This window comes from Heterocephalus glaber, unplaced genomic scaffold (genome assembly GCF_053883595.1).
Source record: "Heterocephalus glaber isolate CG9 unplaced genomic scaffold, H.glaber_assembly_v1.0 deba00001481, whole genome shotgun sequence".
NCBI lineage: Eukaryota > Metazoa > Chordata > Mammalia > Rodentia > Bathyergidae > Heterocephalus > Heterocephalus glaber.
In genome coordinates this window covers 52124206-52144684 of record NW_028258317.1, presented here as the reverse complement: position 1 = coordinate 52144684, position 20479 = coordinate 52124206, and the positions used below count along the sequence as shown (strand labels likewise).

Sequence of the window (20479 nt, the reverse complement as noted above, 5' to 3'; positions counted from 1 at the left end):
AAGGACACATATGGGATTTACAGGGTCTTTCAGCACAGACTACTCTGGCTTTACCCTTGTTATGATGCTATGATTTCCAAGGCCCTCATGTCCCCTCCCACATTCACCAGGGGCTGTCCCCTCCAAGAGAAGACAGGAAAACATCAACTGCAAGTGACAAATGTCACAGTCACAAAACCCACTCAACAAGACTGGGAAAGGAAAGTTTTTCTTCTATTACATTTGGTATAATTCTTGCCTTTTAGAAAATCATTTCAAGTTCCTTAGGTCTCTCTTTGTGGGCAGCGCCTGGAATGTGGAACCCGGAGACCTGGTTTAAATTCAGGCATTCCTGCTTATTTGCTGTGAGGCCCTAGGGAAAACATCTGTGAGACTCATTTTTTTTTTTTGTCTGTTCAATGGGATCGTCTTTTTACCTCCTTCAAAAGATCACTATGAGAAGTCCTCGGTAAACGACAAAATACTGCATGAACAGTTTTATTATTAACAAGCACCACTGCCTCTTTTCCTGGGGAAGGAGTAACTTGTCATTTATTGTAAAGTGAATTCCACACAACGAATCTCAGTAAGTCCGGCAGCAGCATTTCATTCTTTTGCTTGTGATTCACCCAAATTTAAGGTGACCAGAAAGGGCACTAAAATTTTAAGAGTCACCTGCAGGTGTGCTGTTTTCAAAACATCTCCAAAAAGGATGGTTTCTGAGGCCCTCCTCTCACAATGTGCGGCACACCCTTGTGTGCAGGATGTTCCCTGCCTGCCAGGCCCCAGCCACTCACCTCCCAGAGCACCCTGAAGGCCCTGTGGGGGGCTGACTGTGCCAATGCACACCGGGGCTCCTCTGTCCAGCCCAGGGCAGCCCTGGCAGAAGCCTAGAAGGAGGGAGCTGAGAGGGGCCGCAACTGTTGTGCTCCTGCTTGCTTCTCCACCACCTAGGGCCACTCTGGCCCTCAGTGGAAGCCACAGGCCCTCGAAGGGGTCCTCTGCACTGACTCTGACTTCCAGATTCTGGCCACCTGGTCCTCTCCGCCCTCCAGACCTGAGCAGAGTAAATAGCTCGCCATCCCCACATCCTGCACGCACTCTGAGAACTGTCCCTTTACTGACCTCATGTCAAATTGTAACTTCCTTGTGCTGTTTCCCGTGGGGAGCCTGACTGATACAACTTCTGGACAAAGTTTTATATTTCACCTTAATTTCTTATGACCTTTAAAACCCAGTTCCTGGGGCCGGGACTTAACTCAGTGGTTCCGCCACCTGCCTCAAAAGCGCAAGGTCTGGAGTTCGATCCCCAGTACCCACCCCCCCAAAAAAACCCAGTTCCTTACCTCAAATGAGTCATCCCCTGCCTAGGAACACGAGCACAGGTTACAGCTCCTGAATTCCACTGAGGCCAGGGCACCCTTGGGATTTACTGTCAAGTTATGGCAAAGCCCAGGATGACAGAGAAATGTCTTTCTAGAACTTGTATTTTAGACCATGAGACATGGTGGTAGCCAGAGAGTGAGGGACGGAATAGGGCTGGGAACTTTAGGGGTAAAATGCACAGCCCAGATCTGAACAGCAATAGATCTCGTGTGGGGCCAGCAACGTAAGCCATAGGCATCCAACACTGTGACTTGCCTGGGCCACACAGAGTGAAAAGGAATTGTCTTGGGCCACGTATTTTATATATCGCAAAACTATTTTAACATATTCTTTTACAAAATCACACAAGTCTAATTTTAATAATTAAAAAAACTTATACATCTGCTTAATAACAATTCCTGCCTTCACAGGCCCACACACATGTAGGTAGATTGAAATCCTGCTGAGTTTTACTGGCCAGTGACACAATTACCTATAACATCAGACACAAATACCTGTAACATCTGACACATGCAGGTTTCAATGCAACTGTGTGTGGCAGGTACAAGAGGTGGAGTTGTCACCATGCTGTGCCCTCCCTTACACGGTGTTCTGCTGTCACCCTACACAGTGCGTTCTGAGAAAAATCAAGTCACGAGAAATAGTGCTAAAAAAAATCACATAATAATAGTAAAAGTTTACAATCTCATGGGGCTATATTCCTTGCTCTTCAAGGCCACTTGCTGGGCTCAAACTTGCAATTCTCCTGCCTTAGCTTCTCAGAGTGCTGGGATTACAAGCATGAGCCACTAATGCCTGCTTATTTTTCAATTCAGTATTTGAAACTCACCTCAACTCTGATTTCTTCCATTGTGCTCCCAGTTAATTATAGGTTTCAACTTTAAGTGACCCAATGAGAGACCATTGGGGAGCCTGAGGCTATCAAGAAGCAACATCACCTCCCTTTTGCCTATTCATACATGCCAAATGCAAGTTCTTCATAACCCCTGTGCACAGTATGATTGAGTAAGTCACAGCTTGGTATTGTTCAGTGTCTTTTTTGACACAAGACTGTATTCTCTAAATAAGCTGACCTTTTGCTACTGCCTGAGGATTTTGTCTTGTTCCTTACTGCTGCAAGCTCAAGATGTGACTTAAACTTACTTATGTGTTCTTAAATAAATAAACAGTTCCAGCAACTGGGGGAAGACACAAGTGAAAAACTGATTACATTTAAACTGGTGAATTGGGAGTAAGCATTTTGGTTTACTAATTGCTGAAAAACCACTAAAATGGCAGTAAAATGAAAATTTTAAATGGAGAAATCCAAAAGGACAGAGAGAAAAGAAGCCAGACACAAAAATGCACAAGTTTTGTGATTCCATATATCTAAAGTTCTAGACCTCCTAGGTTTTTTTGTTTTTGCGTCTTCTTTTCCCAGGGCAGGGCATTTTATTTTTACATTTGGAAGAAAATATACTAAATAAAAGGCAGAAGAGGTGGCAGCCTGTTGGGGAAAAACAGAGATGTGGGGTTTGGGGTGAAAGACAAGCCTTGTGATTCTGTCGGGTCTCTTTCAGATCTGCAGGCACTCAGCTGAAACTTCTTGTGTGGTCATGGGACCCAGAAGGTTGGGGTCAAGCTGGAAATACCTCATACAGGGCATTGGATTCCAGGAGAGGTGACAGGAGCCTTCAGGAGAAAGTGTCTGCAGTGCTTTGTACATGATCAGACTGCCCAGACCTCCTCCATTACTATTGGTTCCCCAGGAAGGCCCCAGGGATGCTGGGGACTTCTCCAGGAAGAGCAGGAGAAAGCCAGAATATGGAGACAGAAGAAGGAGCAGGAATGTTTGGCCTGCTGCCTAAATGGACAGGAAGCCTAGTCCACATCTGCCTTCTTCCCCAGAATGGGGCAGTGGTGGAGATGGGCCTTCCTCCCAGTGATGAGCCAGAAGCTTAAATTGCAGGTTCAGCATGGATACTCTTCCAGCTGTCTGGGGAAGCCCCAGAACAGCTGTCAGGAGAAAGCAACAGGTATTGAGTCCTTGACGCTCACACTACTGCTGTTCTCTTTCGCAGAGACATGGACTTGCTTCCAAAAGCTAGGTAGAGGTGCATTCGATATTGCACTGTATTTTATTTATTGCATGAGTGGCACTGAAGATGCAAGAGCAGAGCTGGGGGAGAAGCCCAGTGGTACAGTGCATGCTTAGCATGCATGAGGCCCTGGGTTTGAACCCTAGTACTAAAAATTTTTTAAAGAAAACAATGCAAACCTACAAGTAATTCTAAATGTAATGGAAAGGGGAGGGAGCAGTTGGGGAGAAGAGAAGGAAACAGAGCTCAGGGTGCAGCCCCTTCACCTGGTGCAGAACCCCACTGAGCCTTGCCAACCCAGGGGCACATCACAGGTCCCACAGAGCCAGGGCTTTTCACTGGAGCTGTCTTCACCATTGGACTGAGAGGAATCAGCATTTTTCTTCTGGGAGAAGACTCTGTTCCCTGTAGGACAGCCAGGTGTCCTGCTCTGTACTCAGTAAGTTTGTTGTTAACTGAATTTGATTCTCTCTATGTGTACTTTTATGCCTCTTTTCTCACTTTCCCCATCACATGCCCTCTTTACTGAAAAAACAAATTAATTACAGATCATGCCTGATGTGGTGATACACACCTGTAATGCCAGCACTGGGCAGGCTGAGGCCAGAGGATTGCTGCAAGTTGGGGTACACATATTGGGCTACATAGCAAGACCCTATCTCAAGAAATAAAAAAAAAAAAGTTCTGACTAAGATCTGGGAGGGGTAGTGCAAACATCTGTAATCCCAGCACTCGGAGAGGTGGAGGGAAGAGGCTCACAAGTTCAAGCCCAGCCCGGGCAACTTGGCAACTTGGCAACTTAGCAAGACTCTGTCTCAAAAAGAAAAGCAAATTTAAAAAAAAAAAAGGGAGCTGAGGAGGTAGCTCAGCTGCAAAGGCCCTGGGTTCAATGCCCAGTACATTAAAAAAATCATCCCTAAGGTGCTTCTTTGTCCCCTGAATTCCAGTCCTTTTTTACTTCCCCCACCAGAAGTAATCACTATTCTGAATTCTGAACTTAATCATCCCTACCTTTTCTGTAGACAGTTACTGCATTTTTGCAGCCTTGCCAACATGTTGTTTAATTTTACATGGTTTTATTTTATATAAACATCATTATAATGTTTGTATTCTGTGGATTTGTTTGTGAGATTTAGACACATTGATGCATGTCACACCAGTTAATTCCTTCCTCTCGTGTAAATATGCCACTATTTAATTACACATTCTTCTACAAATGAGTACTTGGTTGTTTCCAGGTTTTTTTGCTATTAAAAACAAGAAGCCTGGTTGGGCATGGTAGTGCACATCCGTGATCTCAGCACTTGGGAGGCTGAGGCAGAAGGATCACTTTGAGTTCAAGGCCAGCCTGGGCTACATAGTGACTTCAAAGCCAGCGTGAACTACATAATGAGACCTTGTCTCAAAAAACAAACAAATAAAACCAAAGAGCCAGCCAGACATGGTGGTGTACATCTGTCATTCCAGTTACTGGGGAGGCTGAGGCAGGAGGATCACATGCTTGAAGCCAACATGGACAAATTAACAAGACCATCTCTCAAATTTGGGGGGAAAAGTGGGGGAGGGGCTGAGGATGTAGCTCAGTAGTCCATGAGTCAATTCTCAGTACCATAAAAAAAGAAAAAAATGTAAAGGAAAAAAATCCAATGAGACTATGAACTGTTTTGCACATGTTTCCATGAGAAAGATTTTTCAGCCAGGTGTGGGAGGTACACACCTGAGGCCTATATCCCAGTGCTCTGAGAGGCTGATGCAGGAGGATCTCAAGTTGGAGCCCACCCTGGGCAATTTAGCAACTTAATGAGCCCTGTCTCAGAATAAAAAAGTAAAAAGACCTGGAGATGTAACTCATCCCCTAAAAGGCTCTAGGTTCAATTCCCAGTACAGGGGAGTGGGAGATTTTGTAGGATTTAACCTAGATGGGGAACAGTGAGGCAGTAAAGAATACAAATCTTCAATTTTACTAGAAGATGGCAAAGTCACTTCCAAATTAGTTGAGCCAATTGGTCCTCCTATCATTTGTGTATAAGAGTTCCCACTTCTCCATATTCTTGCCATATTCTGACCTCGAACTATCAGATTTTTAAACGTTTGCTAATCTGTGGGTGAAAGCTTGAATCTTATTTTTTCTTATCTTTTTAGAAATGAAGCATCATATATACAACTTTTATAAAACTATATATAAAAGGAAAAGGGCTCAGGTTCAACAATTACCAACTCATAGGTCATTTTTTTCGGCAGTGCTGGGGATTGAACCCAAGGCCTCTCACATTCCACAGGCAGCTGCTCTACCACTGAGCTACATCCCAACCCTCCCACAGCTAGTTTTATAGCAGTAATAACTCTATTCATTCCCTCACTCCCAAATCATTTTGAAGCAAACCCAAGGCATTATTTTTTCCTAAATATTTAAGTATGTACCTCTCAATTACTAGATGTTTAAAAAAGTATAAAAAGTGTATTTTACACAAGTTTTATTTTTATTTTAATATAAAATATAAGAATAAAAATATAAAACATTTTAACTGTGACTTTTTTTATATATATATTAATTGGTACATTTTAGGTATACAATGCATTTACATTTATCACTGGGTGTTTGTACCTGTACATGATGTGTCTTAGTTCTTATTTCTTCCCCCATCACCTATGCGCCCTTCACCTCCACCACCCTTCCATATTTACATGGACTTTGTTTCCTTTTTTTTTCTTTCTTTCTCATAATTTTTCCTTTCCCTGCTTCCCTTTCCCCTTCTCCTCCTGCCACCCCTACACCTTTGGACCTTTTCCTATTTCAAATTATCAATTATTCTTAACTGTGACTTTGTAATCTATGCTTTTGTGTCTTAGGAAGTTCTTCCTTACTGTGTTTTCTCCTACTTTGATCTTGACAAAAGGTCAGGCAGCAACTGTAATTTCTTCTACAAAAGTACTGCTTTTCACATTTAGGTCTTTAACCCACCTGGATTTTGTGTTTGGGTTTGTTGTTGCTATTGTTTGAACACCTAATTTGGGAAGGTAAATTGGCTCAGAGGTCCTGAGAAAACAAAATCCTATCACAGCACTGGGGAGAAGCAAAACACAACAGGATTTACCTCCCCATACATTCAGAAATGGGGAGCCACCAGAGACCTCTGGAAATGAAAGTAAAACCTAAAGTTAAGACTGACTATCTAGTGAAGAAGCATTCATAAAACGTTACAACCACTATGGCAAACTACTGGCTGTTTCTAATCTTGTTAAACATAAACCACCCTATGACCCAGCAATTCCACTCTCCGGTATGTATCCAACTGGTGCATGAGTTGGCAAAGATACAGACAAGAATCTTCATAGCACTGTGTTCATAATTGCCCAAAAATTAGAAAAACCCAAATGCCTAAGAATAGGATAATGGATAAATTACAATACATCCATAAAGGACTAAAACTTGCCAATAAAGGTGACTTGCAACCTCGCCGGTCCAGTGCCCCGCCGTGGAGACCCACTACAACCTGAAGAGCCCGGCTGTTAAACGTTTAATGAAAGAAGGAGCAGAACTGAAAGATCCAACAGATCATTACCATGCGCAGCCTTTAGAGGACAACCTTTTTGAATGGCACTTCACCATAAGAGGGCCCCCAGATTCTGATTTTGATGGAGGTGTTTATCATGGACAAATAGTACTACCACCAGAGTATCCCATGAAACCACCAAGCATTATTCTCCTAACAGCTAATGGAAGATTTGAAGTGGGCAAGAAAATCTGTCTGAGCATCTCAGGACATCATCCTGAAACTTGGCACCCTTCATGGAGTATAAGGACAACATTACTGGCCATCACTGGGTTTATACCAACAAAAGGAGAGGGAGCCATAGCTTCTCTAGATTACACACCTGAGGAAAGAAGAGCACTTGTCAAAACATCACAAGAATTTTGTTGTGAAGGCTGTGGCTCTGCCATGATAGATGTCCTGTTGCCTTTAAAATTGGGAAGGGACTCAAGCCAGGCTGACCAAGAAGTCAAGGAATTCACAAGACAAATCAGTTTTAAGGCAGAAGTCAATTCATCTGGAAAGACCATTGCTGAGTCAGAGTTAAACCACTCCTTTTCACTAAATGATTTACAAGATAACATACCTATAACATTCCAGGGTGCTATGGCCAGCACTTCGTATGGAGTCCAGAATCCCACAGCAGCATCCTTTCAACAACCTCCCCAACCTGCAGCTAAGAATACCTCTGTGAGCCCTCGACAACGCCAGGCCCAACAGCAGAGTCAAAGAAGGTCGTTGATGTCACCAGATGTAATACAGGGCCAGGAGCCAAGAGACAACCACACGGATCATGGCAGATCAGCTGTACTGATTATCATCCTGACTTTGGCATTGGCAGCTCTTACATTCCGACGAATATACATGGCCAATGAATACATATTTGACTTTGAGTTATAATACTGTTTTGTGAATTAAGAGCTGTGACTCAACTGCTTCATTAAACATTCTGCATTGGGTATAATCTAAGAATTGTTTACAAAGAAATTATTTTGTATCTACCCTTCATTCCTTTTTTGATCTTTATAAATTTATTATAAATTTAGCTAGACATTCAGACCATGTCAAGCAATGTATCCTGCATAGTTTAAGAGACTGGAATTCAGAGTTCCTTATCTCACTGTTTGATTTGCTTCACAGGGAAATAACTTAGTGTTATTTCTCATGCTTCAGTTTCTTCTTCTTTAAATTTGCAATACCTTTCTGTATAGTTCATTGAAATTTTCAGATAAAAGATGTTATTTTAAGTCCCTAGGAGTATTATTAATTACTCATACCATTTGTTGAGTACTGCTCAATAGGTAGAATGATATAGGGATAGAAGAATTGAAAAGGGAAAAAGCAAAACTCCAAGTACCTTCTTTAAAGTGTCATTTATAGGATATATATTGGAACTGCCCGTTCTGTCACTTTGTGTTCTAAATAACTTCAATAAAAATAACTTCATTTTGGTCTAACATTTCTGAGGAAATGAGATCACATTTTCGTTACTGGACATTACTTGAAAAGGAAGTACTTTGTAACCACTTTGATATGCTGTTATCATTCCCCTCTCTCCAGTATGCATACAGATTAAGGAGAAAAAATAAAAGACAGTCCTTCATAGATCTTTGGAAGAGCCCAAGCCTTGATTTTCTTCTAGAAGAGGGAGAATCTTAGGATTTGAATGTTTGCTGTACTTTGAAGTATCTTTTGAAACATATGCCTAGCTCTGTAATCACAATAAATTTTAATTATTCCAGAAAAAAAACCAACTTGCCAATAAAAAGGAACAAAGCATTGATACATGTAACAACACAGCTAAATCTCAAAAACATTATATAACACTGCATCAGGCATGGTGGTACATGCCTGTAATCCTAGTACTTAGGAGGCTGAGGCAGGCAGATCTAAGTTTCAGGGCAACCTGAGCTACATAGCAAGCTCCTGTCTCAAAAAGCAAAAAACAAAAATAGAAAATAAAGAAGCAAATCACTATACTGAGTGAAAAAAAGTCAGACATAAAAGTGCACATGCTGTATGATTCTATATACTGTATATGAAGTTCTAGAACATGCAAAAAACAAAAATCAGAACAGGAGCTACTCTCTGCTATGGTTTCAGAACATTTAAACGTACCTCTAAAGGTTCCTGTGTTGGAAGTTTGGTCCCCAGTGTGGCTGTGCTGAGATGTGGTTGGTGGGGCCTAGAGAGAGGTCTATGGGTAACTGGGAGGAGCAGATGTGGGGCCCCAGCCTTCCCGGCTTTCGGTCTAGAGATAGGATCTCTTACTCCCTCCATTGCATCTGCTGTGAGGACTTCACCAGAGTGTGCATGAGTTTTCTGACTTCCAGCCTCCAAAGCTGAGAGCTAAGTAAAACTCTTTTCTTTATAAGCACAGCATAATGTCTCAGGTGTTTTTATTATAGTAAAGAAAACCAGACTAATATATCCCTGAAAGGAGGGGAAGAATTGACTAGGAAGGGCCCAGGGAGCAGTGCAGAATGCTGGAGAAGTTGTCTAGAATGACCTGAGTGATTACTACACAAGTGTATACATCCATAAAAATTCACCAAGCCATGTGTTCTAGGTATGTGAATTTTACTATCTGTATGCTATCCCTTGAGAAAAAGACAGAACTGATTCCTTTGCCTGACCAGAGTTGTGAACTCAAAAGAAAATCTTTCATCAATGACAGCTAAATATTGTAGAGCCAAAATTCCATGGAACAATGCCTCCAAAATTTTGAGAGAAAATTCCAACTTGGAATTGTATACTCTGATAAAAATATCGATCAAGTTTGGGCCAGGGATTTAGTTCAGTGGCACTGTGCCTGCCTCACAAGCACAAGGTCCTGAGTTTGATCCCCAGTACCAAAAAAAACATGAATCCAGTTTGAGTAGAACTAAAATGTTTTTACAGTTATGCAATTTACAATGATCCAAAAATACGATAAATATTTAAATAAAAAATTTTAAAATTTATTAAGCAAAAGACACATGGCCATTAACACCCCCTCAAAATATTCCTCTTTGCCTTGAACTCACTTATCCCATCCTTCTGGCCACTTTCCAAAGCAGTTCTCATACTCCTCTTTGGCGAGTCTCTTTTCATGGTTGCCTCAATATCTTGAATCAATTCAAAATATTTACAGCAATTTCTGTCAAATAAAACCATTACAGAGTGTTCTCCCTCACCTTATTCACTGGATTTGGCACTGAGACTTCTGGCTCTTCCCCAAAGTCAAAATGATTATGAAAGGTAAATGCTTTAAATCAGTTCAGGACATCAGTCACAGCAGCACAACAGTGAAGACGCTCAGGAAAGAGGATTCCCAGAGCTGCTTCCCAAAGTGGTGACATCAATGGGATGAGCGTGATTGAAGCAGGGAGCAGGGGAGATTTAGGATTCTTTCACTATAATAAATTTTTAAAACATCCACTGTATATTTTCATCATGCCTTGCATATTTTGTCATGTATCCTTATATTCAGATAGTTACTAGAGGATGCTCCATGAAAATGAAAGGGGAAGTCAGAAAAAATACTCTATGAAATCTAGGAACCAGGGTTCCAACTCCAGAGAGAGGAAATGACAAAACAGTGATAAAGGCAACAGACGACAGTCAGGGCCTAATGGACAAGTGAAATTTGAATTAATGACAGATAAAGAGAAAAACTAGGGAAGAAAAGATTATTGTTAACCTGGAGAAAGACAAAATATTTTACAGGAAAGGAAGAGGAATCCTACTGTAAACAAGACTAAGATTGAAAATTGCCCTGAGCAAAAGCATTATTATATGACTATAATGAGAAGAATATCAAAAGTATTGTATAGGGTGTGGGAGGCGGGAACTATTGTCAAAGACAAAGATATCCTAACTGCCTATAATGCCAAACACTGAAAAATTAGGAAGTGGACACTTTATTCAGAAATACAAAAATAAATACCAAAAGAATGGTTGAGGGGGCTTTCTTTGAGAAAAGCGATAACCAAATATTTCTTATTAAAACTAACAGCACTATTTGACCCTTTAAACTATATGCATGCATAACTCTGATAACAATGAAAACTAAATTTGAAGCATAAAATTAAACAAAAGACATGAACTGGAGTTAGATAAATGTGTGTTCATTTACCAGCTCGTTCACTTACTAGGTTGGGCAAATTACTTCATGTCTCTGGGTCTCATTTATTTACTTATAAAATAGAGTAATACCTATTTTGGTTATTAAACTGTCTGTCTAAAATAAAGCTGTAGAACATAAAAAAAAAAAACACTGCTCACATTCTACATACATGATACAAATTTTAGCTCACTATCTTTAAGCTTCAGAAAGGTTAAGTGTGAACAATTCTTTTGGTCTGGTGGCTAGTAAATATTTGTACATATAGCCAAATTTGACCTGAGACTCATTTTCATTTTAACAAAATTAACTTGGCAGAAAGATAACTTCTAAATTGGGGCAGACCTGTTGCTACCAAACTCAGTTACCTGTTGCTATCAAACTAATTAGAACACAGTTACATTGGTTTACGTCATTTTGCAAAACAAGGTAATAGCTGAGTCTGGATTCTGCCCAAGATGGACTATTCCAAGACTGCTTCCCATTCTTAGGCTTCTACCAATGCACAGTTCTAGGAGGTGATCAGAAGAGAGAAATCAAGCTCTGTTGCTGTGGACTAGGTTACACTAATCCTGAACCCAGCGCAGGGTGCCCACTCAACGCCAAAGGGTGCATTTTGCTATAGGTACATTTGCCATAGATTACTTGGTGGCTAAAGCAAGACACTAGGTCTCAGAGATTTTCTCACTGGATGATAAAGAATAAATTCATCATGTGCTTGCCTAGCCTCCTTTCCATTTTATATTTTTCAACAAGCATTTATGTCTTTTGTTCCTCACTACAATCCTGGGGAATAGGTATATCCCCACTGTACAAATGGGGAAGCTGATTAGATCATTTCCTTGGTCACTCATTCATTGAAAGTGTCAGGGATTGAAATGCAAAACTGGACCTTGCATTGTCTTGGTTATTTTTGTACCTGATTCTTTTGCATGAGAGATAAAATTGCCCAAACTTTTGCTAGTTTGAAATTTGAAAAAGAAATAAATAACCTTAAGTAGGAAAACAACTTTTTTAACTCATATTTTACCACAAAAGAAGCCACTGTCAGCCCCTGTAAAGTCCACTCCAGTGTGCTAATGGGGAAGGTGGCAGCATACACAAAGAAAGGACCAGAGTAGGATGATGCCCTGGGTTCTTTCTAATAACAGCGCCCCTGACTGTGTCCCAGGTAAACAAGTTATTTCCTGAGCAAATATTCCCTTATCTAAAACACAGGAATAATACCAGGAGAACAGGATATAAAAGAACCTAGTAAATTCATCCAAGCATGTACTATAGTATTAATCATTCTGAAGAGTAAAGACAGCCATCTCTTTTTATGCCTTAAAAACAGAATGAAATAACCATAGGATTTCAGTTTATATACAGGGAGCTCATAATGGCCTGTTGAAATGCCCATCTAAAATTAAAATACTATTAGGGCAACTAAAGAAGATTCTGGAAATCTCTAATAGGAGAGCTAGAAGGACTCTTAATAGTTTTTATTTTTGGTTTTTTGGAGACAGGGCCTCACTATGTAATTCAGACTGGCCTTGAACTCATTGTTGTAGCCAAGGCTGGCCTTAAACTCACAGCAATCCTCCTGCCTCAGCTTCCTGAATGCTGGGATTAAAGGCATGTGCCACCACACCTGGCATTATCCTGATCTAAGCTACTCATTTTACAAACATCTAAATCCAGAGATTTCTCCAGGGTCACTTGATAATTTGTGCTAATGTGTAAGCATTAAAATGCAGGCTTCATAAACAATAAAATAAGGGTTCATCCATTGACAGCCATGAAACATACTTGAAAGAACTAGAGTGTACAAAGCCAAAGAGCTTCTGAGTTCATTTTGCAAATCCACAAATCGCTCAATGACACATGGGATATCTCAGTCCTTCAGTTCTTTGTATAATCAGGAAAGAAAGTATCACTATCTATTTTGTGCCATAAATTAGCTATAACTATTTCTGACCCACTAGTGAGGGCAACTCCTCAGTCTCTTTGAAAAAGTCTCCAGATGTTCCACAACCTTCCCTCCAAGATACAATTAAAATGAGAACACGTGGCTCCCGAAATAGCTTTGTGGAGATCTTGCCACCCTAGCTTACTTGGACTATTAAGGGGGTGTGCATACCTTAAGCAAATTGTAGATTCTTTGGGTAATGAGGATTTAGCCTAAATATTCTCAACCAGAAGTTAGGAATGGTGGATTTTTTTAAATAGCCAATGCATTTACCCTCTTCTGTCCTTGGTCTGGGATAGTCTTGGTCTGTCCTCAGCGTCACTCACAAGTGAGAATAAACCACAAATGACCCAGGAAACAGCACAGGGAAAGAACCTTCATTTTATTTTTTCAGATAAGAAGCTGAAGCCAGGGCCTTCACACTGAGCTACATCCGAAGTGTCTTTCTTAGTTTTTGAGACAGTCTCCCCAAGTTGCTAAAATACCCAGGTTGAGCTTGAACTTGTGATCCTTTTGCCTCAGTCTCCCAGGTGCTGGGATTACAGGTAGACACCACCACATGCAGCTCCTTCATTCTTTTTTTTTTTTTGGTTCCGGAGACCAAACTCAGGACCTTGCCCTTGCAAGGCTCCTTCATTCTTAATGCTAAAGAACAGAGCTGTCCTTTTTACAAGTTTGCAGGCTGTATTCATTCCCACTGTTCTAAACAAGAAAAATAAATAATGATAGCTCAAATTACAGACAGAGAACTGTGGGGACTTCCACTGTGCTGATTCCTACTAAATGTAACATCAAAGGAAAACATCTGAGAAAGACAATTCCATTCTTTAACTGAGGTGCTTAAATAAGAAAATCATTGAGGCCATTTCCAGCACCGAATCTTTGATTTCTAAATATTCATAAAACATTAGGTTAGATTGAAAAGGAAATTATACCTAGACAAAATAAGAGCATTCTTCAAAAACAGAAAATGTGGGCTGGGAATTTAGCTCAGTGGTTTCGCCTCCTGCTGCATAAGCGCAAGGACCCGAGCTCAATCCCCAGTACCAAAAAAAAAAGAAAGAAAATGTTACTTTTTATGGAAAACACACAAGCTAAAATGATATACACATGCATATATGCACACACTCCCTAGCTTAATCCTAGTCATAACTCTAAGTATTTATAAACCATTTTTCAATAGGATTACTTTTGCCCTGAACAGATAAGTGTCATTATGAGAAATTCTGGGATTGCAGCCTCCAACTCTTTGAGTTTCTGTGAAAACTTGAGTTTGAAGGAACTAGGTCAAACTGACCCTCCTTTGTTCAAACTAGGAAAACTCCTGATGTAATCACAGCAACAATCACAAGAGGAGCAAAGAGGAGCATCCTCCAAAGGGAATGTTCAGGTGGTTCCACACTGGTGTGCACCCAACAGCTCGTGCTGAGGACAGTATGCCTCTGACATGGAACCAGGCTGGCCCCTCCCAACTGAACCACCAAAGTTCTCCCTAAGGACCCTCAAGTTAAAAGGCAGGAATACAAAGTTTGGGAGAAAAAAAGCAAGTGAGAAAAACAGAACACAAAACTAAAAGAAAAACTGTGACGATTTACCCAGGACCTAAATTTCTTAACTGCCAAATTAACTTCACAGTCAATAACAAATGTGTATCAAGTATTCTGGCCCTAGAGAAAGAGTGTGAAAAAGACAGAACAAACTGTCTCCTGTGGAGACAGACAACAAGTAATGCGCAACAGTACCCAGGTACAAAGATGGTGAAGCCAATAATGCAGGGCTGGGGTTCAAAGTTCAGTTCTTAGGGCCGGGAACCACTATGATCAGGGTATCAGGGATGGTCTCTCTTCGGGTACACTGCTGAACTGAGAACCAGAAAAGGAGGAGCCACGCAACCAGCTAGGGGAGCAAAGTCCTAAACCAGAGGTATCCTATGCACACTGCACGGGACACAGTAAAGGGGAGAGGGCCAGAACTAAGCCTGGGTCTGCAAGGCCCATCAGGCCTATCTGGCTTCTCCAATTGAATGTGGTCTCCCACCCATGTTCATTCTCTAAATACATTCTCTAAACTCAGGAAGCCAAGGGAGCAAGGTCATGGGAGGGAGGAAGAGAAGGGAGGAAGGAAATACCATCAAGAGGAGGGTGTGTTAGAGCCACCCCTGATACCACTAAATTGTTCCCTCCATGCAGAAAATATAACTAGGCTCAGAAAGGTAAGTGGTTGGCACGGAGTTATACAGCTCTTATAGGGATGAACTCAGACTATCTGACTGATACATCCAGTTTCTTTCATTTTAGCACACATTCTTTTCACTTTGTAACACAAGAGCATCATTTGTTATTTGGCCATATTAATTTTTATTTGCCATATTAATTTTTTAAAATTTTCATATATGCATGTAATATATTTTGATCATATCTATCCTCTATTATTCTCCCCACATCCATTTTGCCCTTTCTCTTATCTAAGGATAATTTCCCTTCTACTTTCACAGCATATGATGGTATATAGAGTCATGTGAACTGAGCATTTTTCATGCATGATACTAAGGATCAAATGATCTACTGATAGACACAGAAAATTTTTTATTACAGTTCCTAAAACTTAATTTATCTTTTTTATAAATTGACACTAACATTTCAAAACAAATAGCAGTCAAACAGAAGAAATGGACAGATTCCTAGATACATATAATTACCAAAGTTGAACAAAGAAGACCTAAAAATTCTAAACAACCCAATATTAATCAATGAAATAGAAAACTTAATTAAAAACTTACCAACGAAGAAAAGTCCAGGTCCTGATGGCTTCACTGCTGAATTCTACAAGACATTCAGAGAGGAACTACTGCCACTACTGTTTAAACTCTTCAATGAAATTGAAAGGAAAGCAATACTCCCAAAATCATTCCTGGAAGCAAGCATCACCTTGATCCCCAAAGCAGAGAAAGACCCAACTGAAAAAAAGAACTATAGGCCAATCTCACTAATGAACATAGATGCAAAAATCCTGAATAAGATAATGGCAAATAAAATGCAGAAGATAATCAAAAAGATTATACACCCTGACCAAGTGGGATTTATCCCAGGGATTCAGGGATGGTTCAACGTATGCAAATCAATAATGTAATACACTATATCAATAGAGCCAAGGGCAAAACCCATATGATCATCTCAATAGATGCAGAAAAAGCATTCAACAAAATTCAACATGCATCTCTGATAAAAAACCTACAAAAAATTGGAATAGATGGCCTCTACCGCAATCTGATAAAAGCCATCTATGAAAAACCAACAGCCAATATCATACTAAATGGTTAAAAACTGAAATCCTTCACACTAAATTCAGGAACAAGACAAGGATGTCCACTATCACCACTCCTGTTCAATATAGTTTTGGAAACATTAGCCATGGCAATTAGACAAGAGAAAGAAATAAAAGGAATAAAGGTAGGAAATGAAGAAGTCAAATTGTCATTATTTGCAGATGACATGATACTCTATATAGAAGACCCCAAGAATTCCACAAAAAGTCTTCTCGACTTAATAACCAAATTCAGTAAAGTAGCTGGATACAAGGTCAACACACAAAAATCAACAGCTTTTCTGTACACAAAAAACAGACTCATTGAGAGAGAAATGGGGCAATCAATTCCTTTCACAATAGCATCCAAAAAATTGAAATACCTAGGAATCAACCTAACAAAAGAAATCAAAGACCTCTACTCTGAAAACTATGGCACTCTGAAAAAAGAGATTGAAGAGGATATCAGAAACTGGAAAGACATCCCTTGCTCCTGGGTAGGAAGAATCAACAGTGATGGCCACACTTCCAAAACTGCTATATAGATTCAATGCAATCCCAATTGAAATCCCAACAGCATACTTCACAGACCTGGAGAAAACAATTCAAAACTTCATTTGGAACAAGAAGAGACCCAGAATAGCAAAAGGAATTCTAGGCAACAGAGACATAGCAGGGGTATCACAACTCCCAACTTGAAACTATACTACAAAGTTACTGTGATAAAAAAGCAGCATGGTACTGGCAAAGAAACAGACCTGAGGACCAGTGGAACAGATTAGAAGATGCAGATAAAACTCCAGACACACTCAGCCACCTCATCATCTCCGACAAAGGAGCTAAACACCCTCACTGGAGGAAAGATAGCCTCTTTAATAAATGGTGCTGGAAAAATTGGGTTTCAACTTGCCAAAGACTAAAACTAGACACATATCTCTCACCATGCACTAAACTAGAATCTAAGTGGATTAAAGATGTATATATTAAAACAGAAACGCTAAACCAGCTGAAAGGGTGTTGCCTGCGAACTAGCACAAACAATCAACAAGTGGGATCTCTTCTTATTAAAAAGCTTCTGCACAGCAAGAGGAACCACCAACAGTGTGAAGAGACAACCCACAATGTGGGAAAAAATTTTTCACTAGCTGTCCCTCAGACAAAGGTCTACTATCTAGAATCTATAAAGAAGTTTAAAAAATAAGACAGCCCAAATTTAAAGACCCAATCCAAAAATGGGCATCTGAAATGAACAGGCATTTCTCAAAGAAGTAGAAACAGCAAATAAATACATGAAAAAATGTTCAACATCATTAGTTATTCGAGAGATGCAAATGAAAACAACACTGAGATTCCACCTCACCCCGGAAAGAATGGCTGCCATCATGAAATCAACCAATAACAAATGCTGGTGGGGCTGTGGGGAAAAAGGAACCCTACTCCAATGCTGGTGGGAGTGTCGACTGATGCAACCACTGTGGAAATCAGTATGGAGATATCTCAAAGAACTAGGACTAGAAGTCCCATTTGACCCAGCTATTTCTCTGCTGGGGATCTTCCCCAAAGAATTAACAGAATCATACCATAGTGATATATGTGCACTTGTGTTCATAGCAGCAAAATTGGTGATAGCTAAAACTTGGAAACAACCCAATTGCCCATCAATTGGAGACTGGATAAAGAAAATCTGGGTTTTTTAATAAAATGGAGTATTAGCCTTAAAAAACAAGAAATTAGAGACATTTATAACTAAATTGGATGCACTGAGGTGATACTCTCAAGAGAAATAAATAGGACACACATGTGTAAATACCAAACAGTTTCTCTAGTGTGAGAAACTGAAAGTGTAAATAAGGACTAAAAGGTATAATAGATAATGTGAAATAGGAAGAAAAGGGGCAAAGGGGAAGGGGAAATGGGAGGGGCAGGGGAAAAGAAAGAAAGTAATGGCATTAATATGAGAAAAAGAAAAAATGGAAACAAAGTCTTTGTAGATAGAGAGGAATGGAGGGGTTGAAGGGAAAGGCAGGGGAAGGGAAAAAAATAAGAACCAAGTTGGATTATGTAAAGGTGCAAATTTGATGAATGTCATTATATTGTATACCTTAAATGTACCAATATAATTAATAAAACAATCTATCCAGAACACATACTCATACTGTCTTCATCAGTAGGAATTTTCAGAGTACAAATATCATTAGAGGTTTTATTTTCACTTAAATACTCAAGCATTTTAATACTGACCCAATAAGAAAAAGTAATTCCTACAACCAAATATTAAATATGATCCAAAATTCTTCTGCAGAAAGTGTAATCTTAGACAGTTGTGGCAAAACAAGCCTGCTTTGTAAGTATAAAACAGACCATAAAGCTTACCCAAGCCCTCATTTTCTTCTATCCTGCTCTCCAGTGTATTAAAATGTTATCCTAATAACTTATACCTTCCAAATATGTTAAAGGAGTTTCACTAAATGCAACAATTGATAGAGTTATAAAATGTTGCTAACATGCTAAAAAGCACTTTAAGTGTTTCCAGACCACTAATCCAGGATTGCAATCCACAATTTGGATATTTTTTAAAAAGCTGATTCTTGGGCCGGGGATTTAGCTCAGTGGTTTCACTGTCTGCTACGCAAGCACAAGGACCCAAGTTCAAACCCCGGTACTAAAAAAAAAAAAAAAAAAAAAGCTGATTCTTCTCCTTGTATTCAAATGTTTTTGTTTTTATTACCCATAGCCTAGGAAACTGTGGTCTGTTTAAGATGAACATACACACACACACAAATCAAAATGGCATTAGGAAATAATGTAACCTCGTTTCAGGATGAAAGAGAGAAACGTAAAAGAGATTTTACATAGAAAAGTTTAAGTATCCTTCAATTCAAAATTAATTTCCTAGGGTCGTGGATTTAGTTCAGTGGTTTCACCACCTGCTGTGCAAGCACAAGGACCCGAGTTCAATTCTCAATACCAAAAAAAAAAAAAAAGAATTTCCTAGAAAGCTGAATAAATTTCATTGGCGATTTTCTATATTTTACAGTATATTCTGAAAAACAGGATAGCAAATTGGGATTGTACTCAATGTCACTGAATTGTATATTTTGAAATAGTTTTTGTGATACGAATTTAGCCCAATGAAAACAAAGGATGAAGTCACCAATACATCTCTATATTATCTGAAAAATATAATATTTATATGACAAAGATAAAATGTAGTGACCCTAAGCAAAATTCTGAGACTGCCCAACTAAAACATTCCAACAATGAAAAGTCACATATTTGTGATTAATATGTGAGATTTGCTTCCAAAGAATAAAGAAGAAAAGAGAATGTGGAGGTGGCAGAAATGGTTGAGCAAAATAAGATGAGCTGTCGGTTAAGAATTTTTGAAGCTGGTGATGGGTACAAAGAGTTCATTATATTGTTCCTTCCACTTAGGGGTCTGTTTAAAACTACCCATAGTAAACAAAATTTTTTTAAAAATCCTACCTTTAGAGTGAATCTAATTCTTGAACTAGAAATACAAGTATAGCACTGAGTGTGTCATAAGCTTAAAGTGTATCAGAAGACCAACAAAACTATCATCTTATTTTATTGTTTAAAAAATCTGACTTCTACTACTGTACATTGCTAACAGTGAACAAGAAGGCCAAAATATTTCCTCAATGGTAATCTGAAAAAAGACTTCATAGGTAGCACATTTTATAAGGGGTAACAACTTATAATACTGGTACATACCAGCAGTATCATAGGCCTTTTCCAAGTTGTTAATCCTATGATTCCAGAGAGTATCACCTGTAAGGATAAAAAAGTATCATCAGTTTAGAAAATGCACCAATTCCAATAAACCAATTCTCAGACTCAAAAGTAGTAATTTTTAAAATACTGAAATTTCAAAGCATTCTAAATCAATAATTTAATAATACTGCTGGTGAACCATGATGAATTATCACTTTGAATTATCCCTCACTTTCAAGCCCACAAAGCTTTTTTATCGACTTGTATTCTTTTTAATGTCAATTAAGAACACATTAACAGAAATTAGCCTCTCCTTCTGGTCAGAAAAGCAATCCGTATTTCCAGTCAAGCTCCCTGCTTCTAGTAGTACTCATTCAGTCAGCAGCCAGAATCACGTAGTAAGATGCAC

At 39.4% G+C, this 20479-nt stretch overlaps 1 protein-coding gene and 1 pseudogene across 3 annotated transcripts in view; one reads left to right on the top strand and one right to left on the bottom strand.

Moving 5' to 3' along the window:
• The window catches only part of Entrep1 (endosomal transmembrane epsin interactor 1), a 79945-nt gene that overhangs the window by 45315 nt on the left and 14151 nt on the right, over positions 1–20479 (bottom strand). For both annotated transcript variants that reach the window (XM_087184086.1, XM_021253017.2), the window contains exon 2: positions 20071–20127. In XM_087184086.1, coding sequence (XP_087040212.1) covers positions 20071–20127 — 57 coding nt within the window. The remainder of the gene's footprint in view (positions 1–20070; positions 20128–20479) is intronic.
• Positions 6107–9562, top strand: LOC147825958 (ubiquitin-conjugating enzyme E2 J1 pseudogene; annotated as a pseudogene). Its single transcript, XR_015440113.1, has one exon. The product of XR_015440113.1 is annotated as a ubiquitin-conjugating enzyme E2 J1 pseudogene (transcript).